The sequence below is a fragment of the Capra hircus genome, chromosome 8 (genome assembly GCF_001704415.2).
Source record: "Capra hircus breed San Clemente chromosome 8, ASM170441v1, whole genome shotgun sequence".
NCBI lineage: Eukaryota > Metazoa > Chordata > Mammalia > Artiodactyla > Bovidae > Capra > Capra hircus.
In genome coordinates this window covers 46,356,712-46,383,050 of record NC_030815.1, presented here as the reverse complement: position 1 = coordinate 46,383,050, position 26,339 = coordinate 46,356,712, and the positions used below count along the sequence as shown (strand labels likewise).

The following is a 26,339-nucleotide window of genomic DNA, read 5'->3' as shown; positions in this document are numbered from 1 at the left end:
TAGTAAACTTGGCCCAAGGTTACTCTTAAGTTTTCCTTGGCTGTTTCTAGGTGTTTGGAATTGTGCCATGATGGTTGTTGGCGAGGACCCCTTGGGATTTTGCCAGTGGGAAGAGACCCCGTGTTTTGTTCTCTTGGATTTGGCTGCAAAGCACCATTGTCTCTACTCTTGGGTTCTAGCTCTGGCTTGTGGTTGGTTTTTATGAAGCTTGGTGAGGGATACCTGCAGAAATCATGGAGCTGGCCAAACCTATCCTGTATTTTCCAATAGTATCCAGAACCTGCCTCCTTCCAATTGAAAAAGACCCCATTTCTGGGCCCACAGCTGATTTAATCAAGCCTCTTGGTTGGAAGGGAAAGAACCCAAACGTGGACTGGCTTAGTAAAAGTGAGAACTTTATTGGCTGCCATTACCAACTCCTTTAGGGGTAGCCCTAGTGTCAGCGTCCCTGGATACAGAGTCAGCGTCTGCCTCTCTCCCTGGCCCAGCCTTGCTCTCCTCTGCTTTGGGTTGCTTACACGTAGGCGGTCTCTGAATGGTGGTAAGATGGCTGCCAGCAGTTCAGTCTCCCTTCCTGCCGATTCAGCAAGCCCAGTGGCAAGACAGTTCCCCTTTGCTAATGATTCCAGCAAAAGTCCCCGGCTTCAAGCTGCATAACCGAGTTAGAACTTTGTGTCTGTCCCTGAACTTAGTCACTGTGGCACAGCTGGGTCACATCCAGCCTCTGGGCTGGGGCGTGGGGTTGCCTACCTGGAATTATGTAAACTCAGAGTGAGGAAGGGGTGGTTTCCAAAAGGAAATGCTAGGTGTGCTGTTCATTACCCCAAAGAGGCAATCGGTGCCAGAGAGGCAGCACCAACAACTCTCCACTCTGTCCACCGTTTATAACTACAGACAGGTATCCAAAAAGCAGGGTCTCACAAAACGGGAGACTGAGTCATGTGACAACGTTTTTCCCCCGTATTTTTCTCTCCTTTGAAGAGGAAGAGCTCTGAACTCTTTCTGGAGTTCAACCTGTACGATATCTACCAGAGCATATACTAAGTGGTCTTTGTAGAAGACAGATTATCTCAACATGCGTTTCTTGTGGTCAGGCTCAGCCCCATAGGCCCTCCTCAGTGGATGTTCTAGAAGCCAGAACCCAAAGGCTCACGTGGAATACGGGTAGCCGCAGCAATGTGATCAGCAGCACCGTTCACTTGGTCTCAATTCCAGTCGTCTATTTCAGTGCCCAGAGGAATGAATTATGTTTGCCTGAATGTTTGTCACCTTGCGTGCTATTAGGTAGAGACCTTGTCTATACAAAGATGAGCTATTTGTATGGTGGTTCCCACTGGGATTCAGAAGTCTATTCAGTGTATGTAATGCCCAATAAGAACACCATAATAAATCATAAGAGGCAAAAATTAGACCTTAAAAATAACTTACAAAAACACATAAAAATGACTTAAACCCCTACGCTGCCATAATTCTACAGTACTTTTGTACCATTGCTGTTTTAATGAAAATAGGCAGAATGACAAACAGCTGTTCTCTCTCTTTGGTGTTGCAAATCACCCATGGCCAGCCACAAGATGCTTGTCTGCTGAGCATCACCCACTGAAGCAGGGGTTCCCAGTGTGAAAGAAACCACCAGCTGCTCCTCTGACCTGAGTCATTTCTTTCTCAACGCCCTGCTTGCTCTCAAACTTCAAAGCCCTGTCCAGGAATGCCTGCCCCAGGAGGGCTGGGGGAGTCAGAAGGGAGCTATTTGGTAAGAGCTGGACAGCTCAACCCTGTCGTTCTTCGTGGTCTCTGGTGACAAACACCAGACTGTATGAATTAGTGGCTCACTCTGTTAAAGCTGGAAAAGCTGTTTGATGGTGGCACACGTGGCATGCATGAGTAGGATCCGTGGTCATTACAGCCTTACTCTCTTGCCAGCAGGATACAGAGGTTGAACCCAGAGAGAAACAGCTGGAAATCTGGTGCTGTAGCAGCATCACCGATAGTCACTCTGCGTCACTACGAGTGCCGTGACCTGGGAGGCCGGAGGAGGAAGCATTCGCTTAACCAGACAGCAGTCTCCTGTGTTTCCTGGTGTTACCCATTGTCTTTTGAGCCAACGGCTCCAGCTCTCTGGGTAGCACTTGCCCCCAGACTGGAAGCTGTAGGTGCTACATAAAATGTTACCTAAAGGCACACATGGAGACGTTTTCCCTGCGTTTCCACCAAGATTTCTGGCTCTCAAAAAGCAGCTATGTCCTTGGGTAAGAATTTCCCAGTCATGAGCCTGGGAAGCATCAAAAAGGGAACTATTCATAACCAGAACTGAGTTCTCTTGCGCCCCCCTCCGCTTCACCACTGTTTCTGCTGTTGGGTGGGCAAACTGTATTTTGGCAATTTGGAGTCTCTCACTCTCCTCTTAAATTTTATTCTCTTTTGGGTACGTGCTCACAAAATCAGAGTTCTCTCTCCGTTTCCTTCTGCCTTTCTTTCTCTTGGGAGTGATTTCTTTGCTAGGCAAGAGCCTGGTCTCTTCTGGCGTCGCAGGAGGGCTGTCCACATTGCGTGGCCTCCTCTGGCCTTGCTGGCCTCCCCCAGGGTGCCATGCCCCGGCGTGAGTCCCGTTCCTTACATGTGGGTGTCCTCTGCTGAGGTGGGCCTCTACGCAGTGTCTCTCTGCTCTCCGTGCCTTGTCCTCCCCTAGCGTCCTCCCCAGTGCTTGGACTTAGACTTGGGAACAGTCTCTTCCCCCACCCGACATTTGAAGGGGTGGAAACTCAGGCAGGCCCTTGAGACCCTTTTCTCAGCGTGGCTGCCCAACTCGTTAGGTGCCCCGATGTGTGTAGGGGGCTTTCCTTGAGGGGCTCAGACAGGCTCCGGGCATGCAGTGGGCCAGGCTGCACGGGCCACTACCCTCAGACCACCGCAGCCTGTTTCTAATAGGAGAGTCCAGAAGGCCTGCCCTCCTCAGAGACCTCTGCATCTGTTCCTTAAACACAGCCCCTCTGATTTCCCTCTCTCTCTGCAGCTCAGGTCTTGCTAGGAAGCTTTGGAAAATTAAGAGAATTTAAGGGTTTCAGCGTCTGCTTTACATTTTTAAAACTCTATTTTGAAACCTCAAGCTCAGCAGCAGCTTACTTGTTTTAACTGTCTCTCCCTCCCTGAGGCAGTGCGTCTTGAAAGGAGGGCCTGGGAGTAAGGGAATTAGACAAACACGGAAGAGGAGCGCTCTACATTTAGTTAAGGCCTGTGTTCTTCTTTCACCTCTAATCTTATTCTGTGCTCAGAACAGAAAAAGGGATTTGGGTGTCCTTGGTCGAGTCACTGGCCCTCTGAGTTGGCTTCACCTGAAACAGGTTTGAATTACATGGTCATAAAAATGAATCAAAATGCAAAGATACAAAGAATCTCCGTTCTCAGCGTAGTTTTGCCATCAAGCTTACATATCCTTTTAAGTGTTTAGTTCCTGACGGGTAATTTTTATTTATTTATTTATTTATTTTTCCCCCACAAAAACTGCACAAAGGCAGCACACCACAGTCTGGGATGTGAGGAAGAATGCACTCATGGGAACTGATGAATCTGGGCCTAGACCTAGCTGTGTGAACGAGGGACAATCACTGCACCTCTCTGCCATTTCAGAGTTGCTGAGCCAGGACCAGGTAGTGGAGACATGAAGACGTAATGACATGTCTCTTGCTGGGTTGAGCACCTAAAGAGTCAAGACCCTAGTCTATCGTCTTCATTTCTTAGGTCCTGGCACACGCGCCCTCTCGTGAGTCAGCTGAGGTTAGGGATATGCAAGCAGTGTTCAGACAGGCTGACTTGCTTCCGTACACCTAGACACCAGCTCCCAGTGAGGAAGCATGTGTGACAGATAGATGTCACAGACACCCACTTCCCAGTTCAGAACCCCAGATCTGGGGACAGGCTGCTTTCCACGGATAAACACAGGGACCAGGAAGTGAGAGCTCACATCCAGACTCTATCATGACTCTTTTGTATCAACAAATGAAATGTAAAAGGAAACCAAATCACAAGAAGGATTCAGACAGAGAGAGGCCAGGAGCCACCCTTAATGTGATGGGATGGCATTCAGGCAGGATTATCCTACTAGTGCTATGAAGAATTTTTATTTTTCAGGACATCTACCTGTGTAGATAGTAGCAATATTTTTGGCAAACATGAGTCTCTTAATTTCTTGATTTTTGACTTTGGTACTAATTGGAATGATTTATGCAGGACACTGTAGAATTGGCTATATCCAGACCATGTACACCTCTTCTTAAGTGTATAGGTGCGTCTGCGCTTGGGTAATAGAAATGAAAAGCAGTAAAGCATCGCTCACATTGTGTACCTGCAAGTTAGCATGACTTTCCTGTGGGGAATGAGGGTTGATGATAGTGGACAGTGAGGTGTCAATGGCCTGCGGTCAGTGCAGGAACCCAGCCTGGGCTCTGGGCTTCGGGCTGCCTATCTTTGCCCTTCTCTCTCCCCCTGCTTCCTAAGGAGCCTGTTCCTCGGTGGGGCAGTCCTACCATCACTGCCTGTGTCACTCAGGGTCTGAAGGGAGAGTCCTGTCTCTTCTTGCAGGGGCCATCTTCCTTTCACATATGGGAAAAGTAGGTGAGGAGGAGGTGGGGGAGGGGTGAGAAAACAGAATACAACAGTTTTTTCTGAAAGTTCCTCACTTTCTAACAATTGGAGAAGGAAGCAGAGCAATTCTTTACCTTTCTTCAGTTTTGGACACTTGAATCTGTTTCTCAATAGAGTGTAAATTCTCCCCTGCCCCTGGAATCTTGATCAACCCGTTGGTGGAAAAATTTGAACTCATCATCATTATGTAAGACTCTTCTGACTTCTCAAATAGTACTTACTCTTAAAAAAATCAGAAAACATAGGGGGAAATTACCCCCCAAAAAAGTAGAGGTTATCCCCTCACCTCTAGATGACTGTTTTTCATATTTTGTGTATATTCTTCCAAGATGTTTCCTCTCCGTAAATGTTTACACACGCACACAGCAGATCATGCACTGCTCTCTTTGTTTAGCTATGAATTGCTAACACCTTCTGTACAGAACCATCAAGGACCTTTGTAACAGGCACGTATTATTCCTTTGTGTGGAACACTGAAGTGTTCGACCAGGTCTTCTTTGGTTGACATTTAGGTTGTTACCAAGTGTTACCTTTTATGAACAATGCTGGTATCCCTGTATGTTTTCATATTCCTCTCTTATTGTTACCACAAATAATTCCTGGACAAATGTATTACCAGAAGGTCCTGGAACAATTATAAGCTTCTCCCATGCCTATTTTCTCATGCCACTGTCAATGATTGGTATATGAATGTACTTTGTAACATTTTTACCATCCTGATGTATATTTCACTGGTGTTCTTGATTGGCATGTTTTGATTACTTATGAGATTGAATATATTTTCATGTATTTATTAATTGGTTGTTAGTATTTCTTTTTTTCCTTAGATTATTTTGTTTGCATCCTTGCCCAGTTCCCTGGTGGCTCAGACGTTAAAGAATCTGCCTGCAATCCAGGAGACCTGGATTTAATCCCTAGGTCAGAAAGATCCCCTGGAGAAAGGGAATGGCTACCCACTTCAGTATTCTTGCCTGGGAAATCCCGTGGACAGAGGAGCCTGCCAGGCTACAAATCCATGGGGTTGCGAAGAGTCAGACGCAACTGAGCAACTAACAAGAAGTCTTATTAAGTTGGGCTGTGTCAGTTTGCTAGTGCCCTTTTTGTGCCATAGATTTTAACCTTTTGACTTATGCTGCATTTTCCTTTAGTTCACTGTTCACTGTTTTGGTTCTTTTATATATATATATATATTAAATTCTTAAATTCTCTTTCCTCTATATGTATGATTTCCTCATTCCATCCTTTCTGAGGTTCAAAGCATGTGTCTTTTTTCAGATACTTTAATATGTGTCTATCATTAACTAGCATGCGGAAGTGCATCCCATAGTAGGTATGCAAACTCTCCACCAGGTTCAAGAGGTAGATGATTTCAAAGAGCTGCAAATTGCAAACATTTTAACATTTTTACGTATTTCAGAACTGTCTTTCAAATAGGATACTGCCTTTGGTTTCATGTTTAGAAAATCTCCCCCTACTCCAGGATTCTAACAATATTCACCTGTATTTTCTTTTACCTTTGTGGTTTATGTTTTACATTTATGGGTATAGTCCATTTGGAACTTGAATGAAATGTGTAAGGGTAGGGATTCAGGTTTAATTTTTTTTTAACCAAATATCTATGCCATTTATTGAATTAAGTATTCTTTTCTTCAGTGATTTGAAATGACCCATCCCTATAGTCTTGGGTTTATTTTCAGACTTGACTCTGCTCCACTGACTTGTCTTTTCCTGTGCTGGTATTACAGTATCTTAATTATTACAGCTTTAATCATCCATTTTAACAACTGGTATTGCAAGTGCTCATTTGTTACTGTTCTATTAAAAAATTTTCTTGGCAAGTTGAGTGTATTTATTCTTCCCAGTGAACTTTAAAATAATTTTGTCAAGTTCAAGAAGAATTTCTTTAGTGTGTGTTAGTTTTATAGATTAATTTGTACAGAATAGCCATACTCACACCATCGGGTCTTACCATCCAAGATCATGGGAAATGTCCCATTTGTTCATTCCTGTCATATCATAGTTTTATGATTTTCTTTGTGCAGGGCCTGAAATTTATTTTAGGCTTATTCTGACTGACTATGGTTAGCATATAAGAAAACCATTGCTCTTTGGTATATTTATACCTATGAATGCATTTTTTTCTTCAAATTTTTTTATTGAACTATAGTTGATTTCGGGCTTTCTTGGCTCAGTGGTAAAAAAATCCACCTGCCAATGCAGGAGATGTGGGCTGGATCCCTGGGTTGGGAAGATCCCCTGGATAAGGAAACAGCAACCCACTTCAGTATTCTTGCCTGGGAAATCCCATGGACAGAGGAGCCTTTTAATTTGTTCAAAAAGGAAGTTATATCAGTTGCAAGTAATTCTTATTTCACCTCCTCCTTCCCACAATTTACTTCTCAATTTGTTATCTAATTGCATTCAGTAGCATTTCCTGAATAACATTTGAATAACTGTTATTCAATGTTTGGGGCAGGAATCTATTCCTGCCTTGAGCTTGACTTTAGTGGGAATGCTACCTTCTTTTACTATTGACCTTGCTGGGGAAAGGTTTGTATCTATATTTTTTATCCTTTAAGGAGCGATTTTGTTTTCCTAAAAAAAAAAGGATAGATGTTGAATTTTATCAAATACCGCTCTACATTTTTGAAGGCAAGGCAAGATGTGTGTGTGTGGGTAAGGGTAAGTGGGGGTGAATTTAGCCTGTTAAAATGAGGAATAATATCATTATGATTTTCCAATATCAAATTATCTTTTTATCTCTGGAATCCTAGTTGCTTTTTTGTAATTATGAAAAACACTATTTTTCCTCAAGAAACAGCCTTGATTTTGTACATCTGTGTGATGATGCGATTATTAATTGGCATTTTTAGAATTCTGTTTCGAAAAAGAGGCCTGATTCCATTAGATTTGTTTTACTAGACTGAGTTACTTTTGCTCAAAGCAGTGCAAGTATCAGGGTGTTTTTAACCCTGTGTGTCAATGAAGTTTAGCCCATTTTTGGCTCTTCCATGGAATTGTGGAAGGAAAGCCAGAGAGGGGAGGGTTGAGAATCCAGGCTGGGACCTCAATGGCTGCCCATCTGAGCTCAGGGGAGCCTGAACAGGGTTAGATGTGTCCAGTTAGCAATCTCCAAGCTTGTCCTCTTTCACCTTCTATGCAGAACACTCAGCACTGTTCATTTCACAACTTTACACAGAAGAATAAGCCTCACTTGGCATTGTCAGCCAATCACCAGGTAGGGCAGAAGTTCTTTCTTAAAAGCAATGAGCCATCAAGTTGGCAAGTGCATAGCCAGCAGGCCCTACTCCACTTCTCTTGAACCTACTGGAGGCCCAGAAGACTTCTAGAGGCCTGACCTGTCTCTGGAAAGAAAATCTTTTACTCGTTTGGTGCAGTGTTCAGTAGCCACTTCGATCCAGGTTATTTTATACTCAGAGCTGAGTCTGTCAGTGGTAAGCACTTAGCTTGTTGCTGAAAGGGGAGGGGAGGGGAGTGGTGTATAAATAATGAGAACACACAGAAACTTGTGCTGTTAACAGCTCTGCTTCAGTAAAGCAGACTTTATTGTGTCGCTGCCTCTGGGTGTGTTTTCCTGTGAAGGCCAGAAATAAAGCACTAGTCTTGTACATGTCTTTTTTTTATTTCCTGCCCCTCAGGAGGATGGTGATTCTCTCATTAATATGAAAGATAAGTTTAAATATTGTTTAATTAATTGTTGCTTTGCCATATGATTTTTTTCTATACAAAGAAGGCTACCCTTTCTTCTGGCATCTTAGACTTGAGCTGAAAGGAAGGGCCTGACTTGATTTACCCCCAGCTGCAGGAGGCAGGCAAATCACAGCCCCTCTGAGGCCCATCCTTCCCGCTCTGCACATCATCTCCGGTCTCATTCAGCCTTAAATTCTCTTTCCTCTTGTTTGATTTCCTCATTCCATACTTTCCTCGGTTCAAAACGTGTATTTTTCCAGATACCTTAACGTGTATCTATCATTAACTAACATGCGGAAATGCATCCCATAGTAGGTTGTATGCAGACTCTCCACCAGGTTGAAGAGGTGGATGATTTCCAAGGGCTGCAAATTGCAAATCATCAAGAAGAATTCAAGTCCCCTGCCTGCTTACTGCTTGGCTGGCACAGTGTGTTATCAGATGTGGAGTTTGAATGCCTTTCTGTGTGGAAAGCATTCCCCAGTTGGCTCCAGGTTCCTCTACAGTCTATGATACAGTCTAATATACTGGGCATTTCACCCACTTTTATTTTGTGTTTGATTCCTGAAGACATTTACATTTACAAATTCTGGTGTGTACCAGATAGAGAATCAGGGCTGCAGGTTGAAATCAGGGGTCAGCCAACTTTTTATAAAGTACCAGATAGTAAATATCTTAGGTTTTGTGGTCCATACAGTCTCTGTCACAACCACTCAGCACTGCATAGTCAGGCTTCTCTGTCCATGGGGTTTCTCCAGGCAAGGATACCAGAGTGAGTTGCCATACCCTCATCCAGAGGATCTTTGCAACCCAGGAATCAAACCCAGGTCTCCTGCATTGCAGGTGGATTCTTCACCAGCTGAGCCACCAGGGAAGCCCAAGTAAACAGGCAGCCATAGATAATACATAAACAATAAGCATAATTTTGGTCCAGTGAAACTTTGTATGGGGACATGAAAACTTGAATTTCATATGACTTTTTCCTGTCACAAAATATTTGTTTGATTCTTTTTTTTTCAACCATTGGTAAAAGCTAAGTATAAGGATGGTGTTTATTCCAGCAGGTCAAACTTGACCTAAGGGTTGAAGTTTGCTAACTCCTGGTTTAGATCATCGACCAAAAGCCCCTAATGCTTTTCCAAAGGATCCAAGAAAAATCAAAACAATCCTAGAGCTTTTAGACTAGCAACTCACTTCCAAGTAGATCTATTTTTAAATGCTTGGAAACTGTAAGCTTGAATTATACACATTACATGAATCTAACAAAGGCTACTATTGGCTCTGATTTGCTCTGGGCCCTGTGGGTGGCTTTCTCCTCTCCTAAGCACTCAGGTAGAAAGAGGTTAGGGCAAGGACAGTACCTGGGTTAGAAGCAACGAGAACAATCACTTGACTACTGTGAGGGGCAGTAAAGAGAGGACAGCCAGAAGCCAGAACGAAAGTGAAGGCAGTGGAAACAGACCCTGATTATACTCGGAATGTTTGTGAAGCAATAAACATATATACTTAGTAGTTCTCCAGTACACATAGCCGATTCAGGCTTCATGACAATTTTCCACTGACTATCACTTCCATCTTGCTGAAACAGGGAATGCCTTCTTTCTTTTCCAGTCTTAGCACATGCTGGAGTGGTCTTCTGACCCATTTTTCCCACAATGGACACAGATTCATTCAAATAAATTAATCCCTCCTCATGATGCACTTGAAAGAAACACGTGCCAGTGAATAACTAAACCACATTACCACACCCTCAAGGAAACTGCCTCTGATGCGCATTTGTCCTGACAAGCATAGAGAAAACATGGAGCTTTTCCTTGTCATCACTTCCCTCCCACCAGATCATCAAGCAGTGGAGAGAGGGCTCCAGTGTAGGGAGAACAGAAAGAGGGGTTTCTGTTCTGTTGTTCTTTTTTTTTTACAGCTTTTCATGCTGTAAATTCCAAGTATTCATTATATTTTTTAATGTAACATGTTTAAAAGAACACTTCTCCATAGAGTCTTCATTGAGGTTAGAGAGGACTTTGCTGCTGTCTGATTCTGAAAAAGCCCAGAAATCTTTCCGTGCTCTGGGAAATTCTGAGCAGGATTTGGTCTTATGAGAGACCTGGAGGATGAGAAGACTCAGTGCACAGTTGAGGCGTTTACTAAAAGCTTGGCAGCACAGGTAGCACGAAAGTCAGACATGACATTGTCCTTGCCCCAGGAGGCTCAGACTTTTTGGGTTTTGATAAAACCTGCATTTTGCCTTTTGCTCAAAAGTTCTGGGTACAAATTCTTTTTAATCCAACAGAAGTTACAAAACTGTCCTTTTCAACTCCATGTCTTTGGTGTTTCAGAGGATTCGGCTTGAAGCCCCTTGCACATCATCCGCCTTGGGTAGAGCTGGGAATGCACAGGCTTGCTATATGGCCTTCGGCTGCTGTGGCTTTTCAGCTTAGAGCTCAGGGAGGACATGTTTATATTTCGACCTTTGTATGGTGAATCTGTGTATAAAAATTCATTTTGCCCACATCGAGTTTCCCGTAAGAGCAGGTAGGTTGTACATGGCGTGGTCACTATTGCTCTGCTTAGAGAGCAGCAAATAAAATCTTAGTCATGTATAGATTGTCACAGAGGTGATAGTGGTATTTTGTTGTTATTCTCATTATTTTCTCATCTCTGGCACAGGTTAGGAGAAGCTGGGGGAAGGAATCATTTTTGGATGACTCAGCTGCGCCACACTGGGCAGCTCCCAGCCCTTTGAGCCTCTCTCTGGGTTCCAAGAAGGTGGGGACAGGAGTGAGACAATATTCACTCCTCACACCTACCTAAGGAGTGTCTGGAGACTTTTGTGGAAACCAGAGTTTGTGCCCTGAGTCTGTGAAGTAGCTGCTTTGGGCTTGCTTGGAAAGGCGTGAGGAGCAGGGATGCAGGTACCCAGAGCTGGTGGGGGTAACAGTCACAAGAAGAGCAAGTGATTCTCATCCGAAGCAGCTCCTTCTGCCTTTCTGCTTGTGTGTGTCCCTCACAAACGTGGACACAGACTCTCCCCTGCCAGTCTAGGGGGCAGGAGGCCCCCAGTGCTGGCCTGATCATGTCTGGAGGGCGAGGCTTAGCTGCCTTTTAAGTGGGACAAGGAAACAGGAGCATGAATCTGAGGAGAGCAACCATAATGGGAGGGATGTGGAAACACTGACGAGTGTCAAGCCTGTTCCCTCATTTGTAAAATGGGCCACCTTCATGGGGTGGCACGCAAGAATTCAGTGAGGTAATCCACGTGAAACCGTTAGTCTGTACACGCACTTTTGTCATTCAGTTCAGTTCAGTCGCTCAGTCGCTCGACTCTTTGCGACCCTGTGAACCGCAACACACCAGGCCTCCCTGTCCATCACCAACTCCCAGAGTCCACCCAAACCCATATCCACTGAGTTGGTGACATCATCCAACCATCTCATCTGCATCGTCCCCTTCTCCTCCTGCCCTCAATCTTTCCCAGCATCAGGGTCTTTTCAAATGAGTCAGCTTTTTGCATCAGGTGGCCAAGGACTGGAGTTTCAGCTTCAACATGAGTCCTTCCAATGAACACCCAGGACTGATCTCCTTTAGGATAGACTGGTTGGATCTCCTTGCAGTCCAAGGGACTCTCAAGAGTCTTCTCCAGCACCACAGTTCAAAAGCATCAACTCTTCGGTGCTCAGCTTTCTTTATAGTCCAACTCTCACATCCATACATGACCACTGGAAAAACCATAGCCTTGACTAGACGGACCTTTGTTGACATAGTAATGTCTCTGCTTTTTAGTATGCTGTCTATGTTGGTCATAATTTTTCTTCCAAGAAGTAAACGTCTTTTAATTTCATGGCTGCAGTCACCATCTGCAGTGATTTTGGAGCCCAGAAAAATAAAGTCAGCCACTGTTTCCACTGTTTCCCCATCTATTTGCCATGAAGTGATGGGACCAGATGCCATGATCTTTGTTTTCTGAATGTTGAGCTTTAAGCCAACTTTTTCACTCTCCTCTTTTACTTTCATCAAGAGGCTTTTTAGTTCCTCTTCAGTTTCTGCCATAGGGTGGTGTCACCTGCATATCTGAGGTTATTGATATTTCTCCTGGCAATCTTGATTCCAGCTTGTGCTTCTTCCAGCCCAGTGTTTCTCATGATGTACTCTGCATATAAGTTAAATAAGCAGGGTGATAATACACAGCCTTGACATACTCCTTTTCCTATTTGGAACCAGTTTGTTGTTCCATGTCCAGTTCTAACTGTTGCTTCCTGACCTGCATACAGGTTTCTCAAGAGGCAGGTCAGGTGGTCTGGTATTCCCATCTCTTTCAGAATTTTCCACAGTTTATGGTGAGCCACACAGTCAAAGGCTTTGGCATAGTCAATAAAGCAGAAATAGATGTTTCTCTGGAACTCTCTTGCTTTTTCGATGACCCAGCAGATGTTGGCCATTCGATCTCTGGTTCCTCTGCCTTTTCTAAAACCAGCTTGAACATCTGGAAGTTCATGGTTCACGTGTTGCTTGAAGCCTGGTTTGGAGAATTTTTGAGCATTACTTTACTAGCATGTGAGATGAGTGCAATTGTGCGGTTGTTTGAGCATTCTTTGGCATTGTCTTTCTTTTGAATTGAAATGAAAACGGACTGTTTTCAGTCCTGTGGCCACTGCTGAGTTTTCCAAATTTGCTGCCATATTGAGTGCAGCACTTTCACAGCATCATCTTTTAGAATTTGAAATAGCTCAACTGGAATTTCATCACCTCCACTAGCTTTGTTCGTAGTAATACTTTTGTCATTATTTTAGTTTATTTTAAAATTTTTATTTATTTATTTTTGACTGGGCATTTCCTCAATTCTAGGGGCTGTTAATGAACTGGATCTTCATTGTGGTGCATGGGCTTCTTGTTGCAATGGTTTGTGGAGCACAAGCTCTTCAGCATGTCGGCTTCATTACTTGTGGGCTTATTAACCTCGTGGCATGTGGGATCTTCTCAGACCAGGGATTGAACCTGTGTCTTCTGCATTGGCAGGTGGATTCTCAACTATGGCACCACCAGGCAATCCCTGCCATTGTTTTAGAATAATGTGAGTTCTTCTTTTATGAGAAATATAGAAGAACCTGGGATTATTTCATCCAGATAAGAAAAGAGAAAGGCATGATGGCAGTCTTCAGATAGTTAAGGGACTGTTATGTGGCAGAGGGAACAAACTAATTCTTAGGGTTGAAATACTGCTTTCACAGGGAGGCAGGTTCACATCAGTAAGCGGTTTATTACAGGGATGCTCAGAAACAAGCAGCCTTCCTTGGCATATATGGGGCTCTGCCACCAGACTTGTTCAGGCAGAAGCTGGATGGCCAGGCCCTCAGGAACTTGAGGGGAGATGCCAGCCCCTGGCAGAAGGTTGGTTGGATTAGAGATGCTCTGTTCTCTTCCATCTCTACAATGCTAGGAAACTTAGCAAGGGCTAAGGTTTGACTCCTCAGAGAGAACTCATGAAACCAGCAACAGCACAGAAAAAAACTGGAAAATGTAGTCTCCGAGGCTCTTTGGGGATCCACTGGGTATAAACTCATACCTAACAGAGATGAGTCTCAGCAGTTTCTTCATGGTATTACTTTTTAGGGCTGCAATGACAAAGTTCCACAGACTGAGCGCCCTACTAGCGGTCCCCAACCTTTTCCGCACCAGGGACTGGTTTCATGAAGGATGAGATGGTTCCTGTGGATGCGATGGTGGGGATGGTTTCAGGATGATTTAAGTGCATTACATTTATTGCACCTTTTAATGCCACCACTGATCTGACAGGAGGTGTTGGTCCATGGCTGGTAGATGGCCACCTTCTCCCAGCATCTTCACGTAGCCTTTCCTGTGTGAGGCGGTGACCTAATCTCCGCTTCTCATAAGGACACCAGTCATTGGATTCGGGCCCAACCTGATGACCTCATGTAACCTCAGTTAACTCTTTAAAGACCCTGTCTCCAAATACAGCTACATTCTGACTGAGGTACTGGGTGTTAGGACTTTGATCTCTGAATAGGGGCAGACAGTTCAGCCCAGAACATAGAGGCGTTATCCCTTGAGTCATGGTGATAGGGTAGTCCACCAGGACCAGCCTGGAGAGTTTTGGTGACAGGTCCTTTAACCTCTGTCCCTGATTCCCTTCTCTTAGGTGAACGGCCCTTTCCCTGCACATGGCCAGACTGCCTTAAAAAGTTCTCCCGCTCCGACGAGCTGACTCGCCACTACCGAACCCACACAGGGGAGAAGCAGTTCCGCTGTCCGCTGTGCGAGAAGCGCTTCATGAGGAGCGACCACCTGACCAAGCACGCCCGGCGGCACACAGAGTTCCACCCCAGCATGATCAAGCGATCCAAAAAGGCGCTGGCCAGCCCTTTGTGAGGTGCTGCCCACCTCAGCCAGGGAGGGACAGACCTGGAAGGACAGACTACTCCCAGCGGACAGACAGACACGTGGGAACCACGGCCCCCAGGAGGCGTGCCGCCAGCATAGGAAGCTGCTGTTCTCTGGTCTCCAGTCTAATTTCCCTCTCTCTGTGTTGTTTGTAAAAGCACACTGTAGCCTGAGATCAAAGTTGACACTTGGTCCCCTTGCAGAGGCAGCTCTGAACTGTCTCTGACTGTGGGAGGGAAGGCAAATGCTTTTTTTTTTTTCCCCCCTCTCCTTAATTTTTTTGGGGGGTGGTGGTGGGTGGGGGGAGGGAGTAAGGCCAAGACTGGGGTAGAATTTTAAAGATACAACACTGGTGTACATATGTCTGACTGGGTGAGTTGACCTGTGACATCACACAGTGATTCTGGGCCCTTTCTGCTTGCTGTCTTTCAGAATTGTTTTCTTACCTTTTAATGTAATGACGAGTGTGCTTCGGTTTCTTTAGCAAAACCACTCTCTTGAATCACGTTACCTTTTGAGATACAAAACGCCATAGCACAGCTGTCTTTATGCAAGCAAGAGCACATCTACTCCAGCATGATCTGTCATCTAAAGACTTGAAAACAAAACAAGTTACTTATAGTCAATGGGTAAGCAGTCTGAATTTATACTAATCAAGACAAACCTTTGAAAGGTTACACTAAGTACAGAACTTTCAAACCTTGCTTTGTATGAATTGTACTTTTTGAACATAAGCTGCACTTTTATTTTCTAATGCAGAGGATGAATAAGTTAAGTACATGCTTTAAGGATAGAAGCAGACATTCTGTTTGGAAACGCATTATAATCTGCTTATTTTACAGTACATGTTTCCCTGTGAAATGGCAAAGATGTGAGGGCAGAATATATACAACAGATGCTGAAGGAGAAGGAGGGTAGTAGTTTTTTTTTAATTAAAGAAAAACCCAGAATTTTAGCTCTATTAACTTTTCCAAAATTTCCAATCCTTTTAATTAACCTCATCTTATTGTACCATAATGCCATGAACAGGAGGGCTTTGACTCTGTTGGGTTTTATTTGAATGAGTGCATGACGGTAACTAGCTCTGGGAACGTCTGCTTTCTGGGGAAAAGCCTTGTTGGTTACCATCTCATATTCCTACAAAACTCCCACTAACAGGTGCAAGAGTTATGTAAAAAGAAAAGGGGAGGTGAAATGTGAAAAGAAAAATAATACATCCCTGTAAGTAGTGAGTGCTAAGGGAAAATACCACAATGATTTCAGAGGAGACTGCAGGGTCGTCTCTCTTAGAAAAGGAAGGCACATGGAACATGCAGGGATGAAAACACATCACTGTATCTTTTACATTTTGCATCAGTAGCCTCACCACTATAGATCTTGTATCCAGGTGTCTAAAATGGCCTCAACCACTACATCCATAATATGCCATTGATCTGATAACATAATTTTGGCCTTTATGTGGTCAGAAAAACGAACTGAGTTTTCATCATTAAGAAGAAACCTCAAATAGGGGAGTCAGCAGTGATGGTGGGGGAAATGTTTACATTTCTTTTTTTCATCAGAAACATTTTCTGACACTTTTATCTGATATTTAAAACAGGGAGCTATGGTGCACTCTAGTTTATACGTGTGCTATGAGACGTGTTGTGTAAACCTGGGGTGCCCACCTATTGGTGAACTCAGCATTTCACCTGATACATGCTTGTTTCCAGTTCAGAACCAGTGTGGGCTCCTGCAGCAAGCATGGGTCACAGCTGATTCCAACTTCCAGTACAGTAGCCATCACCTGCACGGCGTTTTTCCTTGATTTGTTTAACCAATGTAGTTGCATTAGTAGTTCTATAAAAAGAACTGCTTTTAACATTAGGGACTGGGATCAGTCCATGGGATAAAAAGGAAAGTGTTTTCTCACGGGAAAACATGTCAGGAAAAATAAAGAACACTTTCTACCTCTGTTTCAGATTTTTGAAACGCTTATTTTAAACCAAATTTTAATTTCTGTGTCCAAAATAAGTTTTAAGGACATCTGTTCTTCCATACGAAATAGGTTAGGCTGCCTGTTTCTTACTGAACTCATGGAATGGTTCTGCTTGTGATCCTCTGCACGCTGCCTTTTAATGAGTGAGGAGTTTGGGGTTGCCTAGCAACCTACTAACTTGTACAAACTCATCTTTCCCTCACAGAACGAAATGAAGGAAAACCAAGCAAAGTCAGTGAAAGACAATCTTTATAGTTTCAGGAGTAAATCTATATATGGCTTTTGTCCAGCACTTAGATGGATGTAAATGCAGCAACTTGTTTAAAAAAAAAATGCACAATTTACTTCCCAAAAAAAAGTTGTACTTGCCTTTTCAAGTCGTTGAAGAACTCACATTTGATATTCTCTTATATGTTATAATAATATAACGTATAAACTCAAGGCTTTTTATTCTTTGTGATAACTCCTGTTTTAACACGTCACAAAACAGGAACCAGCATTCTAATTAGATTTACTCTATCAAGATATGGTTCAAATAGGACTACTAGAGTTCATTGAACACTAAAACTATGAAACAGTTACTTTTTATATTAAAAAGACCATGGATTTAACTTTAAAAAATCCAAATGCAGGATAGTAATTTTTGTTTACTTTTTTAACCAAACTGAATTTTTTGAAAGACTCTTGCAGGTGTTTAAAAAGAAAGAGAAATTGTTTTCTCTAATACTGTAAGTAGTTGTCATATTCTGGAAAATTTACTAGTTTTAGAGTTAAGAGAACTCCTCTCCTTGGTTAGGGAAGAAGAAAGCCCTTCACCACTGTGGAACGATGCCCTGGCTTTAAGGTGTAGCCCTACATCATGCTTCTTTTGAGAATTATATTTGGTAGTTATAATTACAGAAACTGACTAGTTGTCAGTTTGCAGGTAGATTTAGCACAGCACTCATCACTCTGGATAGACTGAGATGTTCTTTCACAACAGATAAATGATCTGTAACACTGTAAGATACTGATCTTTACAACTGTTTAATCAGCTTTATTTTTGTACAGTATTAGTGACCTAAGTTATTTTGCTGTCCCATTTTTGTAAATCAAATGAAATTATAAGAGGGTTCTGACAGTAGGTATTTTGTACATATGTATATAAGTTGTCCAAATAAAAATAATAAATGATAAAGATCAAATTGTTCCAGCCATTTGTGTTCTGAAAGGGGTGTGTTTTTGTCGTACTGGAGGTTACCTCTTTAACCAGTGCTCACAGGGTTTTATGATGAGTACAAAGATGATTTACTTAGGCCTTTCAACGTGAGATATTTGTGTAGACCTGTCTGTATTTACTATTCACAGACCTCTGAGGAAGGAGACGGAATGGAGGCTGCGTTAAACTACTGTATTATACTGGAGGGGAGTATTTATATTTTCAGGTAAATCACTTAAAGAGGTCTATAAAGCTTATAACTATTCTGGGGTACTAGGAACTAGTCAGAGAACATTACTCAGATTATTCTCTTGAGATATGGTATTGATAAGAACTCACAAGTTGGAGTCTCAAAGGCAAAACAGTAAAACCATAAAACCAAGTGAAGATGAACACCAAAGTGTGTGTGTGTGTGTGTGTGTGTGTATAATTTCATCTAGATAATCTATAACCTATAATCACAGTATAATCTAGTATAAGTAGATACTAGCTAGCTAGTATTTATTAAGCTTTCATTGTGTGTCACAGTGCCAAGTGTTCAGTACTTTTTTCTCATTTTATCTTTACAGCAGCTCTGTACAGCTCCTTACAGAAGATACCACTGTTATCCACATATTTCAGATGGGGGAAATGACTAACTTGCTAACACATTCTAGTAAGTGGTGTAGACCATATTTAAATCTGGATCTGCTGAACTGAAGCCTCCATCTCTCTATGCCTACTACATCAGGTTATTTGCACTTGACCCATGTTATTGAGCAACGGTTAGTGCCACGCATTGTTGTCACTGAGGACACAAAGGTGACAAAAGCACACAGACTCTTCATTCAAGGAGTTTATATGTTAGGGGATGAAAACCCATAAACAAGTGAACAAAGTAGCCATGTAATTTCAGACGGTGATAAGCAGTGTGATGAAAGTAGAGGCGGGTGACTTGGGTGTTGAGGAAAGCCTACTTTAGGTTGAGTCTCCCTGAGGGGACTTACACGTATGAGCTGGGAGCTGGGTGACACGGAGGAGCCAGGCCTGCAGATATGGAAGAAGTGAGATGAGCCAGTGCGAGGAGTTTGGCAGGAGGGTGATCAGGATTTTGGAGGAACTCAAGGAAGGGGTGGCTGGAGTATAAGCAAGGAAGATGAGAGTGGATGGGGTGGTTGGCACAGGCCAGATCATGAGGCCTGTATTGCAGGTTACAGTGTAATGTTTGATTTTGATTCTCAGAGGGGGCAATCTCATGGAAGGTTGCAAGCAGAAGAAGGTTATGATCAGATACACATTTTTCAAGAAGCTCTTTCTGGGTGTGGGTAGAAAATGGATTTTAGAGGGGCAAGAATGGAAGCGGGGAGACTGGTATTAATCCAGGCGAGAGATGATGATTAGTTGGATCAGTGGAGGTAGGAAGAAGTGAATAGTTCCAAAAATGCCTCGGGGCAGAATCATTTAGACTTGAAGATGTTAGGATGTCAGGGGTGAGTGATAAAAAGCTCCAGTCATGACCCTCAGGTTATTATGGCCTGAGCAACAGATTAATGCAATTGGATGAGATGGAAGAAAGGAGATGGCTGGTGTGAAGGAAAGTTGTAGACTTGTCTGTGGACATATTGCCCGTCAGACATCACAGGGACATGTTGAGAGAACAACAGTTACACGTACTAGTTTAGAACTCGTAGAAGTATGGACTAGAGATTTGGAAGTCACAGGCAAGTTTGAGGTAACTGAAGCCACAGGAATGGGTGGGATCACCTGTGGTAGAGAAAGAGAGAGTCTAGAACAGAGGAGGAGGGAGGGGGACAGAAAGGTAGCTGAAGAAGTAACAAAACTTAGAAAACTGTAGGGTCCTAGAATAAAGCACTGGGGTTCCCAGGTGGCTCAGTGGTAAAGAACCCACCTGCCAAATAGGAGATGCGGGTTCGATCCCTAGGTCAGGAAGATCCCTAGGTCGGAAAGATCCCTTGGAGAAGAAAATGGCAAGCCACTCCAGTATTCTTGCCTGGGAAATCCCATTGACAGAGGAGCTTGGTGGGCAACAGTCCATGGGGTCACAAGAGTCAGACAAGACTTAGTGACTAAACAACAGAATAAGGGATGGGGTGGGGGTGGGGGGAGATTAATCAGTTATGTTGAATGTCACTGGGAGCTGTAGTAAGACTAGTGCTAAAATGTGTCCAAAGTATTGAGATGAGGTATTTGAGGTAACTGGTGAAACTTACTAGCGCTGCATTAGAATAGTGGAAATAGACATCTGGTTGGGGAGGGGGAAGAATAATTAGAAGGTAGAAAATCATAAAATAGTTATTCCTTGCACAATTTGCAGAAAATTTTAAAAGCAGAAAGAGCCTTGATCAACAGATAGCACAAGATAGGAAAAAGAAAGGAGACACAGAAACAGCCCCAAATAAGGAAAATAGAATCTACATGGCACCTAAATTTCCTTATTTAAAGTTAGATTTTCAGTTGAATCAAAATATGAAATTGTGTATGTGCATATTTCACAAGAGCTTCACTTAAAATGAAATAACAAGGATTATCTTTATCCAGTAAAAATAAATTTTTTTTTGTTGGCCTCTGCCTTAAGAGTTGTCATATTAAAATCAAAAAAGAATAGAATTTAATGAAAAAAATGGATGAAAGAAGGGATTACTTTATATGGGCACATTCTATATTGAAGATGTAACAGTGGCTAGTAACATTCCATCAAAATACATGAAACAGAAAAAGCCAGGAGAATTTCATGAAAACTACAGAATTGCAATCTTACCTAAATAAGAGACGACTTTGGTAATATGCATCTTTTCAAATATTTATGAAACGTGTTCAAAAATATAAGATACAAGACAATAAGAAACAAAGATTACACTTTCTGACTAGCAAGCAGTAAAGGAAACAATTCATAACAAGTTGTCACTCACCTAGAGCCAGAGATCTGGAGTGTGAAGTCAAGTGATCATTACTATGATCAAAGCTAAGAGGCAGTGATGCTATTCCAGTTGAGTTATTTCAAATCCTAAAAGATGATGCTGTTTAAATGCTGCAGTCAATATGCCATCTTATTTGGAAAACTCAGCAGTGGCCACAGGATTAGGAAAAGGTCAGTTTTCATTCCGATCCCAAAGAAAGGCAATGCCAAAGAGCATTCAAATTACAGTTGCAGTCATTTCAAATGCTAGCAAGATTATGCTCAAAATCCTTCGAGCTAGGCTTCAACAGTGCGTGAACCAAGAACTTCCAGATGTACAAGCTGTATTTAGAAAAGGCAGAAGAACCAGAGATCAAATTACCAATGTCCACTGGATCATAGAAAAAGCAAGGGAATTCAAAAACATCTTCTGCTTCATTGAGTACACTAAAGCCTTTGCTGTGTGGATCACAACAAACTGGAAAATTCTGAAAGAGATGAGATGGGAATACCAGACCATCTTATGTGCCTCCTGAGAAAACTGTATGCAGAATAAGAAGCAACAGTTAGAACTGGACATAGAACAAGTGACTGATTCAGGATTGGGAAAGGAGTACCTCAAATCTGTATATTGTCACCCTGCTTATCTAACTTATATGCAGAGTACATCATGCCGAAATGCTGGGATGGATGACTCACAAGCTGAAATCAAGATTGCTGGGAGAAATGTCAACAACCTCAGAAATGTAGATGATACCACTTTAATGGCAGAAAGCAAAGAGGAACTAAAGAGCCTCTTGATAAAGGTGAAAGAGGAAAGAAAAAACTGGCCTAAAACTGAAAATTCAAAAAATGAAGAACATAGCATCCAGTCCCATCATTTCATGGGGAATAGATGGGGAAATAGTGAAAATAGTGACGGATTTTATTTTCTTGGGCTCCAAAATGACTATGGACAGTGACTGCAGCCATGAAATTAAAAGATGCTTGTTCATAGGAAGAAAAGCCTTGACAAACCTAGACAGCATATTAAAAGGTATAAAATAGCTTTGTCAACAAAGGTTCATATAGCCAAAGCTATGGTTTTTCCAGTAGTCATGTATGAATGTGAGAGGTGGACCATAAAGAAGGCTGAGCGCCAAAAGAATTGTTGCTTTCAAACTTGTGCTGGAGAAGACTCTTGAGAGTCCATTGGATCTCTCTGGGAGATCAAACCAGTCAATTCTAAAGGAAATCAACTCTGAATATGTATTGGAAGGACTGATGTTGAAGCTGAAGTTCCAATACTTTGGCCACCTGATGTGAAGAGCCAGCTCATTGGAAAAGACCCTGATGCTGGGAAAGAATGAGGGCAGGAAGAGCAGGGGGCAACAGGATGAGATGGTTGGATAGTGTCACCGACTCAGTGGACATGAGTTTGAGCGAACTCAGGGAGATACTGAAGGACAGGGAAGCCAGGCGTGGTGCAGGTCATGGGATTGCAAGGATTAGGACACGACTTAGCATCTGAACAACAGCAACATCTCAATTCTTAATGAAAGAGAAAATACAAATTATAATCAGTTTAAGTCAATAAGAGAAAAAACTATATATCCAAAATATACCCGAAAGCTTTCCTTAGAAGAAAAATTCAGAGGCTTTGTTGTTCTTTAGTCACTCAGCCATGTCTGACTCTTTGTGACCCCATGGACTGTAGCACACCAGGCTTTCCTGTCCTTCACCATTTCATGGAGTTTTATTATATGTTTTTATTATTATCCATTAAAAATAAACCAAACAATCAGTTCAAGAAGCAAGGAAGTGAATAAAATCTGGGAAAAGCATGAAGGAAGAATAGATTAAACCTAAGAGGTAGATCTGTGGAAAGACCAAAAAACGTCCCTTTTGACAAAGCCAAATGGCAAAAATAGAAAATCTAAATACATGCATGATACTACAAATGAAAATAGATTAGCTGTAGATATTATAAAATAATAATTTGGGGTATTTTGATTAAATCACTTTCTTAGGAAAAGAACAATTTTGATGAATAGTACAGTATAGACCAAAAAGTATAAACAAAGTTAACAAACGTCAGAGAATTTCAGCACCTAGATAATTTTATAGGCAAAATCTTTAGGAACTAATATCTTCTTTAGAATTTAAACTGTTAGAACATAAAGCATAGGAAATGATGGGAAATATTTCAGTTCATTTAGGAAGCTAGTTTAACCCTGACTTCTTAAAAGAATCAAGAATATTTTGTAAAAGAAAAATAATATAGGAGAATTTGCTCTACCAGGAATTACAGCTCATTTTAAACACATAAGAATTTAATATATAAGAGTGACCCTCCAAGTCAATGGGGAAAGCATGAATTAGCCACTGTGTTTAGCAAGTTAATTATCTAAAAACTATATACCAAATTAACTCCTATATTAATTAAATATTTAAATAGAATTATTAAAGCACTTGAAAATATAGGTGAAGATCTATATTCCTCAAATCATCCTTTGAGAAAGAACTCAAATATGCAAATCTAAGAGTAGAAGTCAATAACAGAAAATTAGTAGATTTAACTAATGCTATGAAGCTATTTCTTAAAAATTAGCCTATACAAAATTGAAAGGTACAGATATGGAAAAGTGCACCTCAAAAGGGTTAGTATCTTTAATATATATCTTCTTACAGGTCAGTATAAAAACATTTAGAAAAATTCAAATAATATGAATTGACACTTTAAAAATGATAAAAATAGTCAAACATTTAAAAATGTTCACTATGCTTTCAGTCAAAACCACAATATTAAAAAAATGAGTTACATTTTGGAGAAGGAAATGGCAAACCACTCCATTATTCTTGCCTGAAAAATCCATGGGCAGAGGAGTCATGGGATTGCAAAGAGTTGGACATGACTGAGTGACTGAGCAAACAGTTGTATTTGCCAGGACAATTAGTGAAGATTTAAAAAATAAAGCACCCATTTTGTCAGAAATTAGGAGAGATGGGCACATTGTTAGCGGGAATCCAGACTGGCACATGTTTTCTAGGAGACAATTGGGCCATATAATGAAAAACTATAAAAATGTTCTGCAGACTTAAAGAAGCAGTGTCTGGAAGGGAGGTTGATACGGGGCATCCACGCTCCTTATATTGTCCCTGTTCCCCTTCACTCCAGCTCACTCAGGCTCTCATCATGTCCCATGTATATTCCTCGAATAGCCTCCTAACTAGTACAGTTTCCTCCGCATTTTCTTTTAACATGATCATCTGCTTTGCCATGTTGGTGTTCTAAATATAAACCATCTATGTTCTTTTGTTTTGCCAGTACCTCTCATGTTCCCATCACTTAAAGGATTAAGGTCAATATTCTTAATATGGCTTGCAAGGTTCTCCATGTCCTGACCCCTGTCAAATTCTCTAGGCATACCTTTTACCCCCACTGTTTTGCCCCATTCATAATACCCATCTGCTGATAATTTTTACAGATGTGTTACTTCTATTCATATTCTTTCAGTTAGTTCAGTCCTGTCCTCCCCATCCCCATCACTCACTCTATTTCTTTGCAAAGAAGGCTCTGCGTGCATGCTTGCTAAGTTGCTTCAGTCACGTCTGACTCTGCAGTCCTATGGACTGTAGCCTGCCAGGCTTCTCTGTCCATAGGATTCTCCAGGCAAGAATACTGGAGTGGGTTGCCTTTGCCTCCTCCAGGGGATCTTCCTGACCCAGGGATCAAACCTGCATCCCTTAGTTCACCTGCATTGGCAGGCAGGTTCTTTACCACTAGTGCCACCTGGAAAGCCCTAGTGAAGGCTGTGCCTTCCTTTAGAAAGCTTTCTATGACTTCCTGGGCTGGATTAAGTACCCCTCCATTTGTTCCCACAAAACACATTATCTACTCCCCCACGCTATTTTTGTGAAATTCGTTCATGTCACTGTAAGTAGTTGTAGTTTGTTCACTCTCATTTCTCTCTTCAATCATCAAAATATTTCACAATTGTTATTGCATAATTACTCCAGATACTGGTTACTAGGTGTAGTGCTTCTGTTAGCGTTCTGTGCGTGTGTTTAGGTAAACATGCCCTCATTTCTGTTGGGTGTATATCTAGGACTGTAACTGCTCAATCATAGGAGGAGGTAGGCAGAATAATAAAAGCAGACTTTTAGAATCCTTGCCCTAATGATCGGCTTTCCAGGTGGGCTTTGTAATAGGGAGATAACCAGGTAGACCTAATATAATCACAACTGCTTTGAAAGCAAGTGCTTTCTTCATCTGGGAGCAGACAAGGGAGTCAGACATGAAGCTCAAGGAATACTTGCTGCGTTTTGGGGGGCTTTAGGATACAGGGGTCCACCTTGCAAGGACTGGAAAGTGGCCTCTAGAAGCAGAGGATGGCCTCAACTGGTCCCCAGCAAGGAAACAGGGCATTGGCCCTACAACATCAGAGTCCTGAACTTTGCCAACAGTAAGTTAGGGATGTGGGGTTCTCCCTAAAGCCTCTTGATGAGGACTCATCCTCCCCAACGCCTTGATTTCAGCCTTGTGATATTCTGAGCAGATCACCCAGCCACGCTGTGGTGGACTTCTGATCTACAGAACTGTAAGCTAAAAATAATTTTGCTCTTAAGTTTGTGGTAATTTTTTATATAGCAGTAGAATACTAATACGTAGAATTTCCATGTATTCGTTTTAGAAGATGCTGCCAACAGACATTTATGAGAGTTTCTGTCCTCTATAAAATCAATACATGTTGCTTTTAGCATAGTCACAAAATACAAAGCATCTAGTAAAAATCTGCCTGATTATTGAACCTAAGTATTAATTATTAGCAAAACGAAATTAAAAGTGAAATATAGCATTCAGTTTCTCACATAAAATATTATATAAATTATAACATCCATTTCTTAAAAACTTTAAAAATATTTATATCCTTGACCAAGCAATTGCATGTTCAAGGAATTATCATGAATGTCTGTGAAGGCTGAGTTGCAAAAATGTACCTGATGGTATATGTTGTTTATAATCATGAAAAGTTGAAAACAATCTCCATATTTAGTTCTAATGAACCCTCTAACAATGGAATATGGTACATCCATTACAAATGATATAGAACAGCTTTACACCAAAGATATTCTGTAGAACATTAATTTTCCAAATGTTCTAGAAAGATTCCATGATTAAATAGATTAAATAAGAGATACTCCAGGCAAAGTGACCCAGGTTTCGCTACTGGAGCTCTTTGCCAGCGTTTGCTCTAATCAAACAGCCATTGTTAACGTCTGAGGCTGGGACAGTACAGCATTGCACAAATCTATTTGATTATGGTCAGTTTGCTTTGTTTTCTGGGACATTTTGCAAATTAGATTTTGGGAAATGACACAAAAATATGTTCATGATATATATAATTTGGTGCAAAAAGTGGTACGAATAGCATAGTCCTACTTTAACATATAAGAATGTAAAGGATATTATACAAAAATGTCAATGTGATTATGTTGATGGAGTTTTTATATCCCTTATCTGTATTTTTCTAAATTTT

General features: G+C 41.8%; 1 protein-coding gene across 1 annotated transcript in view; it reads left to right on the top strand.

The window, feature by feature from the left end:
* Positions 1-17,918, top strand: part of KLF9 (Kruppel like factor 9) — a 28,339-nt gene extending 10,421 nt beyond the window's left edge. Inside the window, exon 2 of the mRNA XM_013965975.2 lies at positions 14,507-17,918. Coding sequence (XP_013821429.2) covers positions 14,507-14,736 — 230 coding nt within the window. The 3' untranslated portion in view covers positions 14,737-17,918. The remainder of the gene's footprint in view (positions 1-14,506) is intronic.